At 54.5% G+C, this 12,045-nt stretch overlaps 1 protein-coding gene across 1 annotated transcript in view; it reads right to left on the bottom strand.

Annotated features, from left to right (window-relative positions):
- Positions 1-7,434: 7,434 nt before the first annotated feature.
- LOC138452818 (histone H4-like) overlaps positions 7,435-12,045 on the bottom strand; it is a 37,794-nt gene continuing 33,183 nt past the window's right edge. Inside the window, exon 2 of the mRNA XM_069605158.1 lies at positions 7,435-7,755. Within this exon, the coding sequence (XP_069461259.1) occupies positions 7,435-7,755 (321 nt within the window). The remainder of the gene's footprint in view (positions 7,756-12,045) is intronic.

Below are 12,045 nucleotides of genomic sequence, written 5' to 3'. Positions count from 1 at the left end.
GGTGGCTGGGGGGTGGGGGTGGTGGTAGACATGAGTGGGGGCCTGGTGGAGGCTGCCCCAGGTGGCTGGGGGGTGGGGGTGATAGGGGACATGAGTGGGGGCCTGGTGGGGGCTGCCCCTGGTGGCTGGGGGGTGGGGGTGGTGCGAGACATGAGTGGGGGCCTGGTGGGGGCTGCCCATGGTGGCTGGGGGGTGGGGGTGGGAGACATGAGTGGGGGCCTTGTGGGGGCTGCCCCTGGTGGCTGGGGGGTGGGGGTGGTGGGAGACATGAGTGGGGGCCTGGTGGAGGCTGCACATGGTGGCTGGGGGGTGGGGGTGGGTGGGAGACATGAGTGGGGGCCTGGTGGGGGCTGCCCATGGTGGCTGGGGGGTGGGGGTGGGTGGGAGACATGAGTGGGGGCCTGGTGGGGGCTGCCCCTGGTGGCTGGGGGGTGGGGGTGGTGGTAGACATGAGTGGGGGCCTGGTGGAGGCTGCCCCTGCACTGCTGGGGGTTGGGTGTGGTGTGAGACATGAGTGGGGGCCTGGTGGAGGGTGCCCCTGGTGGCTGGGGGGTGGGGGTGGTGGTAGACATGAGTGGGGGCCTGGTGGAGGCTGCCCCTGGACTGCTGGGGGGTGGGGGTGGTGGGAGACATGAGTGGGGGCCTGGTGGAGGATGCCCCTGGTGGCTGGGGGGTGGGGGTGATAGGGGACATGAGTGGGGGCCTGGTGGGGGCTGCCCATGGTGGCTGGGGGGGTGGGGGTGGGTGGGAGACATGAGTGGGGGCTTGGTGGGGGCTGCCCATGGTGGCTGGGGGGTGGGAGTGGGTGGGAGACATGAGTGGGGGCCTGGTGGGGGCTGCCCCTGGTGGCTGGGGGGTGGGGGTGGTGGTAGACATGAGTGGGGGCCTGGTGGAGGGTGCCCCTGGTGGCTGGGGGGTGGGGGTGGTGGTAGACATGAGTGGGGGCCTGGTGGAGGCTGCCCCTGCACTGCTGGGGGGTGGGGGTGGTGGGAGACATGAGTGGGGGCCTGGTGGAGGCTGCCCCTGGTGGTGGGGGGGTGGGGGTGATAGGGGCCATGAGTGGGGGCCTGGTGGAGGTTGCCCCTGGATGCTGGGGGGTGGGGGTGCAGGGGGACATGAGTGGTGGCCTGGTGGAGGGTGCCCCTGCACTGCTGGGGGGTGGGGGTGATAGGGGACATGAGTGGGGGCCTGGTGGGGGCTGCCCATGGTGGCTGGGGGGTGGGGGTGGGTGGGAGACATGAGTGGGGGCCTGGTGGGGGCTGCCCATGGTGGCTGGGGGTGGGGGTGGTGGGAGACATGGGTGGGGGCCTGGTGGAAGCTGCCCCTGGTGGCGGGGGGGGTGGGGGTGATAGGGGCCATGAGTGGGGGCCTGGTGGAGGGTGCCCCTGGATGCTGGGGGGTGGGGGTGCAGGGGGACATGAGTGGGGGCCTGGTGGAGGGTGCCCCTGCACTGCTGGGGGGTGGGGGTGCAGGGGGACATATGTGGGGGCCTGGTGGAGGGTGCCCCTGCACTGCTGGGGGGTGGGGGTGATAGGGGACATGAGTGGGGGCCTGGTGGGGGCTGCCCATGGTGGCTGGGGGGTGGGGGTGGGTGGGAGACATGAGTGGGGGCCTGGTGGGGGCTGCCCATGGTTGCTGGGGGGTGGGGGTGGGTGGGAGAAATGAGTGGGGGCCTGGTGGGGGCTGTCCATGGTGGCTGGGGGGTGGGGGTGGTGGGAGACATGAGTGGGGGCCTGGTGGAGGGTGCCCTTGGATGCTGGGAGGTGGGGGTGCTGGGTGACATGAGCAGGTGTGCAGGGTAGTCCCCTGTGGTGTGTGCTGCCTGCAGGGGCCGTGGAGGGTGTACAGGGAATACCTGGGAGCACACAGCCAAATCGCGTGTGGGACTTCCCGCGCACCCCTGAAATCCATGTACACGTCCAAATCGCGTGTGGAACTTCCCGCGCACCCCTGAAATCCACGTACCCTGACAAATCGCGTGTGGAACTTCCCGCACACCCCTGAAATCCACGTACCCGGCCAAATCGCATGTGGTACTTCCCGCGCACCCCTGAAATCCACGTACACGGCCAAATCGCGTGTGGAACTTCTCGCGCACCACTGAAATCCACGTACCCTGACAAATCGCGTGTGGAACTTCCCGCGCACCCCTGAAATCCACGTAGCCGGCCAAATCGCGTGTGGAACTTCCCGCACACCCCTGGAATCCACGTACACGGCCAAATCGCGTTTGGAACTTCCCGCGCACCCCTGTAATCCACGTACCCTGACAAATCGCGTGTGGAACTTCCCACAAACCCCTGGAATTCACATGCCCTGCCAATTCGCGTGTGAGACTTCCCGTGCACCCCGGTATACACACACACGTATTTTTTGTCAGCGGGTGTCCGTGTTTGTGGGTACCCCTTTGCACGTCATTTGTCCTGGAGGGCCACAGTATGGGACATTCATCATGGCAGTATATAGGTGCTATTTTTTGCTGCACCTTTTGGCGCACATTTCTTACAGGCGCAGAGACTCTACCGCCTGCTTTCTTGTGGCAGTCGTGTTTGTGCCTGTGCGCTGGTTTGAGCGTGCACTTTTTTGCCCTATTCTATTCCATGAATACATGTTGTAGGCGAGCGTGTGGGCGTTCCGCGCACTTGTACCCTGTACTTCCCCCGTGACGCCCACATTTTGGCAAGTTGTTCCCCATTCCGAGTGTTACGCCCTGTGTTCCGCCTACGTTTGTTGCGTGCGCCGCGCCATGTGCGATTTTCGCTGTGGCCTGTGCGATTTTCGCTGTGACCTGGCGCATGCAGTTAGATGGCCTGTGCGCTAACATCCGATGGTTTTCTCGCGCACGGCCTTCCATGAATCGATGTGCGCTGCTTTTCGTTCAATTTTCGCACTTGCACTGCGATTTTCGCTATTCCACTGCGATTCGCACGTTTTTGGCCACTTGCGCCGCGCTAATTATTCCATGAATCGGCCTGTACGACTCATCATAAACAAGTGATATCTGCAATGGAATACCAAATACCAAATGTTTTGTCCACGTTTTAGTTTAAAAAAACTAAAGAACCAATACCATCCAATGGCAGACAGGGTGGATTCTAATCCACATGTAAAATGGATGCTTCCACAGGTTATGTGTGCGGCCATCATGGCATTGTATCAACATACACAGACACAGCCACTCAACCTTCTACCCTGCTGTACTTCCAAATCTTACTACAATCATCGACTGCACCACTGTATTCTCAGATATGCCCTGTCTTTTTTCTGTATAATCATAGCACAGTAGCCAGATGAAGACCAAACACACACAGCACCTTAACAAGTTTCCTCTGGGACCACTGCAACAGATTTAGGCCTACAGGTGTTTGGCAGTAAACCCACTTGGTAGCCGTCTGTACCACACAGATTCACCTGGTAACTGTGGCTGAGCAGTCAGACTTCTCTCAAGAAAAGTTAGGCAGTATGTGGAGTATACCAAATAGGGCAATTTACACAGTAGAACAAGCAGACACGGAACATAGCTTGGGTGTAAAGATATATAGTTATTTATTTATAAAAACACATCTATGAAAAACACGCTGGCACTAATACGGCAAACAACTTCAATTACAATTACTATAAGTAAATCAATCCCCTAACAATATCGACAAGTCTAGGTTCAAGGGCACCACTTATTTGCAGACAGAGGTGAATGCTTTAACCTAGATGGCACTCTAATATTCGTTAGATCGGGAGAGAAAAGGCAGGGTATGAAATCAACTCGGTACCAACACTTTTACGAAACAATGCAAGGCAAGTAAGGCAGTGTCTACTGTAGATCACAAAGTTCAGAGGCCAGGCCCACTCGGAGAGAGGCAAGGCGATATGTCCCAAAAAGTATCACAGTGGAAATGCACTTCGAGTCTTTGCCGCAAATTGTCACAGAAAGATTGGACCAGTTCAGAACAGAAAGTTAAGAAGGCCTGGAGGCAACCCAATGGAGAGGCAAGGATTAAGACACCTCACGCTAACCGTCACAAGGGAAGCCAGGCGGACACGGTACCTTGTATGTGGAGAGACAGCTCCGGCGGGGGCAGTTGTTCCTGGTGGTGGATGCAAGTCGGGGCTTTGCCAAGAGATGAGATGCTCTCATCGTCGAAGGAAAGTTGAAGATCGTTGCACCACCAGGGAAGAGACCAGCCGAAGTGCTCCGTCACAAGGCACCACCTTTTGTTCGCAGTACAGTGGTTAGTGGCTATCCGGTTGCCGGGGTGCTCAGCACGGGCAATTCGACCACTACATCCTGGAAGCGAAGAAAAAGTTCCCACCAGTCAGGGGAAGAAGACTCTCTGGCCGGGAGATCTTCTCTGTCATTGGGAAGTGGTGAGTCGGTTCAGCAGGGCTCCACCGAAGGTGTCGTCGTTGCAGATCGGCTCAGCTTTACCCTCGTCGGATTCTTAGGTCCTGTGGCGACTTCTCAAGATCCAGTCCCAAAAGCCCTGCTTTTATGCAGAAAACCCCCATTCATTCAGCCTAGCTGTCAATCAAAACACGCTAAGTGGTGAGCGGGGTGGCTCACCACTTGGGCCAATCACACCAGAGTGCGACTTGAGTTGGCAAGGCAACTCAGTCCAGGGTGCCTAAACCCCTTCCCACACCCCCTGTGGTACCCAGACAGAATGGCACCACTTTGGAGGGCTTCTGTGCAGAAGCCCGCCAAAAGTGGAACAAAGGGCTTAACCTTTGGTTCGGAGTTACAGAGACGAACACAGACGCCATTTTAAAAACCGAGTTCTGGCAGAAAATACCAACCGGTAGATTTATTTAAGACAAATAAACCGGCGGTATGTTAGAGACTAACGGGAAAAAGTATTAGCCCCCAACAATGGGATGAATCCCATAGAGTTATATTCGGGGTCGAATATAACAAGTAGTTTCCACTGCCACCAGCCAAAACTCGACGAGGGGTGACGGGACAGTGCCCCCTCGAACAACAGACCCAGGGGTAATCGAATTACCCCTACCAGTACGTCCACAATAGGATGGTTTGTACTAGTTCTGTTAGTAAATTTAGGTCTAGTAAAGCCAATGGTGACTTTACATGCCCTGGGAGACAGTAGTCAGTCCCAGGGTATCGAGTCTATGGCGGGGAACCTCTAGGACACCTCAGTGTTACGGCACGGAGGGTGCGGTGTAACACACATAGCAAAACATATGAGTCCCTATGGAGTAAAAGACCCCATAGCCCATAGAACACATTGCCATTCAAAGGAATTAACCACATTCATGTCCAAGAGTGGGAGAAAAAGAGTCTCACTCTTGGCATGATGGAAAAAACAAACTCCAGAAATCCAGCAAAGCTGCTGGGGGACTCACTAGGTTAGGAAATTCAGCCTAAACAGAGAATTCTCCCTAACAACAAGCACACGGCAGACCCTTTTGGAGCAAGGAATCCTTGCCATTGATATGATATGATATGATATGGCATTTGTAACGCGCTTATACACAAGTGTTTGAAAGCGGGACGAGGCAAGGGAGGGGGAACAGAGGGAGGACAGACAACGATCTTACTAGGCCAGGTGTCATTCAGATCGTGCCAGCGCAAAGGAAGGGGGAAAAAGAAAAGTGCGAGGGAAGGGCAAAGTGCAGAACATGGGATACTAAGTAACATGATAAATAAATGAACGGTCAGCTGGTGGCAAGTGCAGGGTGAGTGCAGACATAAGTGCTGGTGGGGGAACTGTAGGGATACAGAAAACAGTCCTCAGGTGTAGGGGTTGCCAGGGAGGCAGTGCAGGCATGCAACTGGCAGGGCTTGGGCCTGAGATCAGAAAGGTGACCAGGTAACCAATGCAGTCTCAGTATCAGCCAGGAATTCAGCAGGGGTGAGGGGGATAGAAAGCAAAAGCAAAGAGGAAGGTTTTAAGGTGCTTTCTGAACCGAAGATGGTTCTCCTCAAGTTTCAGAGAGGCAGGGAGGTTGTTCCAGAGGGAGGCCCCAGCTAAAGAGAGAGATCTACCACCAAATTGTTGCTTGGAGAAGCGACTGATCTTGAGGGAGTTGGAGGCGGATGAGCGAAGAGCTCGAAAAGGAAGTTATTTAGGAAGAGAGAGTTGAAGGTATTTAGGTGCCAGGCCCCGCAAGGCTTTGTGTGGCTGTATGTAGGACACTTCTCTGGGGCACTAGGGAGGACGATGTGCAGCCTTTTCGAGGAGGGCGTTGCCCACATCCAGGTGGGATAGGACCACTGCTTGTACGGTGGATCTAAAGCTGTACGGAGGGATGTTGGCCCGACTGACCTGATGGCTGGAGGGAGAGAAAAGGGAGCTGGGCGGGCCACTCCCAAGGAGAGGCCAGTAGCGAGTGGAGCAAATACCATGCTCTTGGCTGTCACAGAGGGCCTGGGCAGAGAGAGAGGGAGAGAGAGAGAGGAGCAAAGGCTCAGCTCCTGGCCCTCTCAGGGCCCATCAGAGAGTGGAGCAAAGGCCACGCCGCTCCTGGCCATCTCAGGGTCCAGCAGAGAGTGGAGACCATGCTCCAGGCCCAGCAGAGAGTGGAGCAAAGCCCACACTTTGAGCTGGCTGGCTGGTCCCTAGGCCCCGAACGGCCACAAACCGCTACGTTCTATAGGCAAGAAAACAGGGCTGACCACTGGCGTCTCGGGCAACAATGCACCGGGCAACAGAGAGTTCTCTAGGCCTGCTCAGAGGCTCATGGGGATGGCTAGAGGGGTGTGCGTGTGTCCCTCGCTTGGTCTGAAGCTGGGTACTTCTAGGAGTTATCAGCATAATCCTGCCTTTCCCAGCCATCTACACCTAGGCCGCAGTACCTTCTGCCGTTAAAAGACGGCATCATGGAGCTCTTTGCTTTCACATGAGTGCCCGATTCTGCTTACCAGAACGAAAGAGAGATTTGGGGGACAGGGAGGGAGGGGGCTTGCCATCTTTAATTGGGTATGTATTCTCATGTAGGTACAGTTTGAGCCGAAGCTAATAGCTATCAAGCGGAATTCTAAAGTGGACTTAGTTTCTTTTGATGCATTCCCCCATTTACATTTAAATGGGCGCACACACACAATGTGGCTGTCGGTATTTCAGGCCAAAGGACCTTGAGCGCCACTGACGTACAGGTCCACTGCACTGGGCGGGGAAGCAGGGATGTGGAAGAATGGCGCTGTTTTTTTGCAGCAATATTACCCCATGGGGGACACCCCCCTGCAACTCCCATATTTTTTTTTAAAGGGAACAGGGGACACCCTTGCTCCCATTTACCCCATAGATAATGTTGCCTATGCTATTTCCCGGTGACTATATGTATGGCGACATTATTTATGGGGATAATATTGGACGATACCGAATGCGCAGCGCAAAAGAGCAGCTCTGGTATTGGCGGTGTGGGCGGCTCTTAAAAGAGCCTTTGGGTTTGTGCATTGGTAGGTGCTGTGGTAGGTGTTCCTCAACCACCGAATCCACAGATAGTGCGTCCCTGGTGATTCAAGGCATAGACCACATCCATGGCAGTGACCGTCTTCCTCTTGCCGTGCTCAGTGTAGGTGACGGCGTCCCGGATCAAGTTTTCCAGGAAAACATTGAGCACTCCGCAGTTTTCCTCGTAGATGAGGCCAGAGTTGTGCTTGACTCCGCCATGGTGGGCCAGGCAGCGGATGGCAGGCTTGGAAAAGCCCTGGATGTTGTCTCTGAGCATTTTCCTGTGCCTCTTGGTGCTGCCCTTGCCGAGATCTTTCCGTTTTGTTGTGACCAGACATGTCTGCTGCTGCTAGGGTAAGCATGAGTGTAAAGCTGCACTGCTGTACATAGCCTCTCTGGGACTGTTGACTGAGTTTATTGGGCTCACTTGTATTCCACCTTTATGCACATACATCTGACACACATGTGGTTGATGCTTGTTGTATAGCTACTGTGCTTCCTGTCTTTTCACATGGTTCATACTAGTTGCGGTTTGTGTCCGTACATGTCATGTGTGCTATATGGGCCAATTAAACTCATTTATAATCTGCCATATGCATATGTAATGGGATCATACATCTCTCTTGCTCGTTTACCCGCTCAGCCTTACTAACCTATACCACCCTCTGTCATTTTCAGATCCGGCAGAGTGCCAGGGGACCACTACAGTGGTGATAGTGCACTGTATAAAAATCCTTTAACATTAACATTAAATCAGTTATGGTTCCTTTGATCGCTCCATCTGTTACTTGCATAACTGTGGTAAGTCTAAAGCTAATACCGCTGACCTCCCGGAATGCGTGCATTTATCAGACCAAGACCAATCCGGGCTTGCCCGGCCGCTTTGGTGACTCTAGATAACCTCAGGCCGATCACACATCCCCGTGACGGCGACAATGCATTCGGGTGTCTGCCCTATCATCTTTCGATGGTACTTTCTGTGCCTACCATGGTGACCACGGGTAACAGGGAATCAGGGTTCGATTTCAGAGAGGGAGCCTGAGAAACGGGTACCACATCCAAGGAAGGCAGCATGCGCGCAAATTACCCACTCCCAACTCAGGGAGGTAGTGACGAAAAATAACAATACAGGACACTTTCGAGGCCCTGTAATTGGAATGAGTACACTTTAAATCCTTTAACGAGGATCCATTGGAGGGCATGTCTGGTGCCAACAGCCGCGGTAATTCCAGCTCCAATAGCGTATATTAAAGTTGATGCAGTTAAAAAGCTTGTAGTTGGATCTCGGGATCGAGCTGGCGGTCCGCCATGAGGCGAGCTACCGCCTGTCCCAGCCCTTGCCTCTCGGCGCCACCTTGATGTTCTTGACTGAGTGTCCTGGGGGTCCGAAGCGTTTACTTTGAAAAATTTAGAGTGTTAAAAGCAGGCCGGTCGCCTGAATAATTCAGCTAGGAATAATGGAATAGGACTATAAGGAGCCCGGACACTTTCGCCGAGAGGTCCCCCTCTGTCGCTCTGGGTGCGCACATTGCAAGAGATCTCAGTCACCTTCCTGCGGATTACTATAGACAGGGGGGGAGGGACCTGTCTGCACGTCCTCCAGGGTATCCTCACCGCTTGCTGCCCGACCCGGGCTCCGTGGTGAAACCAGAGCACCTCCCCGGGCCTGGCCAGCCGGGGGAGGCGTTCCCCACGCACAGCACCCCAGCAGAGACTGGCCTGCTGGGGGCGCTCTTTTCCGAGCACTCCATGGGATCGATTTGGCGCACTTGGTCCATCTAGGGTTGGACTGCTTGACCAGCCTTGGCTGTTGGTTCAAGCAATTCGCTTCCACCCGCCTCGGGACCGTGTCAAGGGTATGCCCCCGTCTTCGGGGAGGGCCCCTGCCCCCACATGGGCGGCTCTCCCCTCCGAGCAGAGCGAAGGCCGATCAGCCTGGCAGCTTCCCCAGTGGTCAGATCAGAGTGGACGGGGTCGGGTGGCGCTAGCTAGCACCAGCGATAGGTGTGCCTACCTCAAGCCATGACGCGGGCCCTGCTCCATCGAGTACGTTTCTCCAGCAGCTCGGAATGCACATTCCGCGGGGTGCCAACCCCCTGCGTCGCCGCTCCGGTGGATGCATTGCGGGCGAACCCCCTACCGCTCCAAGTTGTGCCTGGGCAGGGCCTCTCCCTCCCACCCACCCCGCGTTTGCACAAATCATACCTCTGTGGATTGCCACGGATGTCTTTTTTTCGGAAATACATGGGGTTCCCTGTTTTCCTTGGTGGCTTGGACACCCGAGGCCCATATCTGTATGTTGCGCTTGTCTGGAGAAATTGTCAAATTCAGGTGTGAAAACAGACTTGGGGTTATCTGTGTTTTAGGCTTTCCCCTTGGCGCCCAGGTAGGTGCACCCACACATGTGAGGTACCGTTTTCATTGGGACACCTGTGGGAATGTGGGACGGTAGGCCATGTGTTGTTGGCGGGATGTTTCAATGGGTAATCCGAGTGAAATGTGCAGAAAATTGTTTTTTTCCCACATTTTGGACTTTGCAGGGGTGTCTGGGTAATAAATTCTGGGCCGATGTGCGCAAATCATACCTCTGCGGATTCCCATGGGTGTCCTCTTTTTGGAAATGCATGGGGTTCCCTGTTTTCCTTGGTGGCTTGGACACCCGAGGCCCATATCTGTATGTTGTGCTTGTCTGGAGAAATTGTCAAATTCAGGTGTGAAAACAGACTTGGGGTTATCTGTGTTTTAGGCTTTCCCATTGGCGCCGAGGAAGGTGCACCCATACATGTCAGGTACCATTTTCATCGGGACACCTGTGGGAACACAGGACGGTAGGCCATGTGTTGTTGGCGGCGTGTTTCGATGGGTGAGCCGAGTGAAATATGCAGAAAATGCATTTTTTTCCCACATTTCGGACTTTGCGGGGGTGTCTGGGTAATACATTCTGGGCCGATGTGCGCAAAACATACCTCTGTGGATTCCCACGGGTGTCCTCTATTCGGAAATGCATGGGGTTCCCTGTTTTCCTTGGTGGCTTGGACACCCGAGGCCCATATCTGTATGTTGCGCTTGTCTGGAGAAAGTGTCAAATTCAGGTGTGAAAACATTCTTGGGTTACCTGTGTTTTAGGCTTTCTCCTTGGCGCCCCGGTAGGTGCACCCACACATGTGAGGTACCATTTTGATCGAGACACCTGTGGGAACACAGGACGGTAGGCCATGTGTTGTTGGCAGCGTGTTTCGATGGGTGATCCGAGTGAAATGTGCAGAAAATAGTTTTTTTCCCACATTTCGGACTTTGCAGGGGTGTCTGGGTAATACATTCTGGGCCGATGTGCGCAAATCATACCTCTGTGGATTCCCACGGGTGTCCTCTTTTCGAAAATGCATGGGGTTCCCTGTTTTCCTTGGTGGCTTGGACATCAGAGGCCCATATCTGTATGTTGTGCTTGTCTGGAGAAAGTGTCAAATTCAGGTGTGGAAACAGACTTGGGGTTACCTGTGTTTTAGGCTTTCCCCTTAGCGCCCAGGTAGGTGCACCCACACCTGTGAGGTACCGTGTTCATCGGGACACCTGTGGGAACACAGGACGGTAGGCCATGTGTTGTTGGCAGCGTGTTTCGATGGGTGAGCCGAGTGAAATGTGCAGAAAATGCGTTTTTTCCCCACATTTCGGACTTTGTGGGGGTGTCTGGGTAATACATTCTGGGCCGATTTGCGCAAATCATACCTCTGCGGATTCCCACGATGTCCTCTTTTGGGAAACGCATGGGGTTCCATGTTTTCCTTGGTGGCTTGGACAGCCGAAGCCCATATCTGTATGTTGCGCTTGTCTGGAGAAAGTGTCAAATTCAGGTGTGGAAACAGACTTGGGGTTACCTGTGTTTTAGGCTTTCCCCTAAGCGCCCAGGTCGGTGCACCCACACATGTGAGGTACCATTTTGATTGTGACACCTGTGGGAACGCGGGACGGTAGGCCATGTGTTGTTGGTGGCGTGTTTCGAAGGGTGAGCCGAGTGAAATATGCGGAAAATGCATTTTTTTCCCACATTTCGTACTTTGCGGGGGTGTCTGGGTAATGAGTTCTGGGCCGATTTGTGAAAATCATACCTCTGCGAATTCCCACGGGTGCCCTCTTTTCGGAAATGCATGGGGTTCCCTGTTTTCCTTGGTAGCTTGGACACCCGAGGCCCATATCTGTATGTTGTGCTTGTCTGGAGAAATTGTCAAATTCAGTTGTGAAAACAGACTTGGGGTTATCTGTGTTTTAGGCTTTCCCCTTGGTGCCCAGGAAGGTGCACCCACACATGTGAGGTACCATTTTCATCGGGAAACACCTGTGGGAACGCAGGACGGTAGGCCATGTGTTGCTGGCGGCGTGTTTCGATGGGTGAGCTGAGTGAAATGTGCGGAAAATGCATTTTTTCCCCACATTTCGGACTTTGTGGGGGTGTCTGGGTAATGAGTTCTGGGCCGATTTGCACAAATCATACCTCTGCGGATTCCCACGGATGTCCTCTTTTCGGAAATACATGGGATTCCCTGTTTTCCTTGGTGGCTTGTACACCCGAGGCCCATACCTGTGTGTTGTGCTTGTCTGGAGAAAGTGTCAAATTCAGGTGTGGAAACAGACTTGGGGTTAC

This window comes from Ambystoma mexicanum, chromosome 4p (assembly GCF_040938575.1).
Source record: "Ambystoma mexicanum isolate Mex_15411 chromosome 4p, UKY_AmexF1_1, whole genome shotgun sequence".
Lineage (NCBI taxonomy): Eukaryota > Metazoa > Chordata > Amphibia > Caudata > Ambystomatidae > Ambystoma > Ambystoma mexicanum.
Note: the sequence above shows the minus strand (reverse complement) of the source record. Positions and strands in the feature narration are given on the sequence as shown.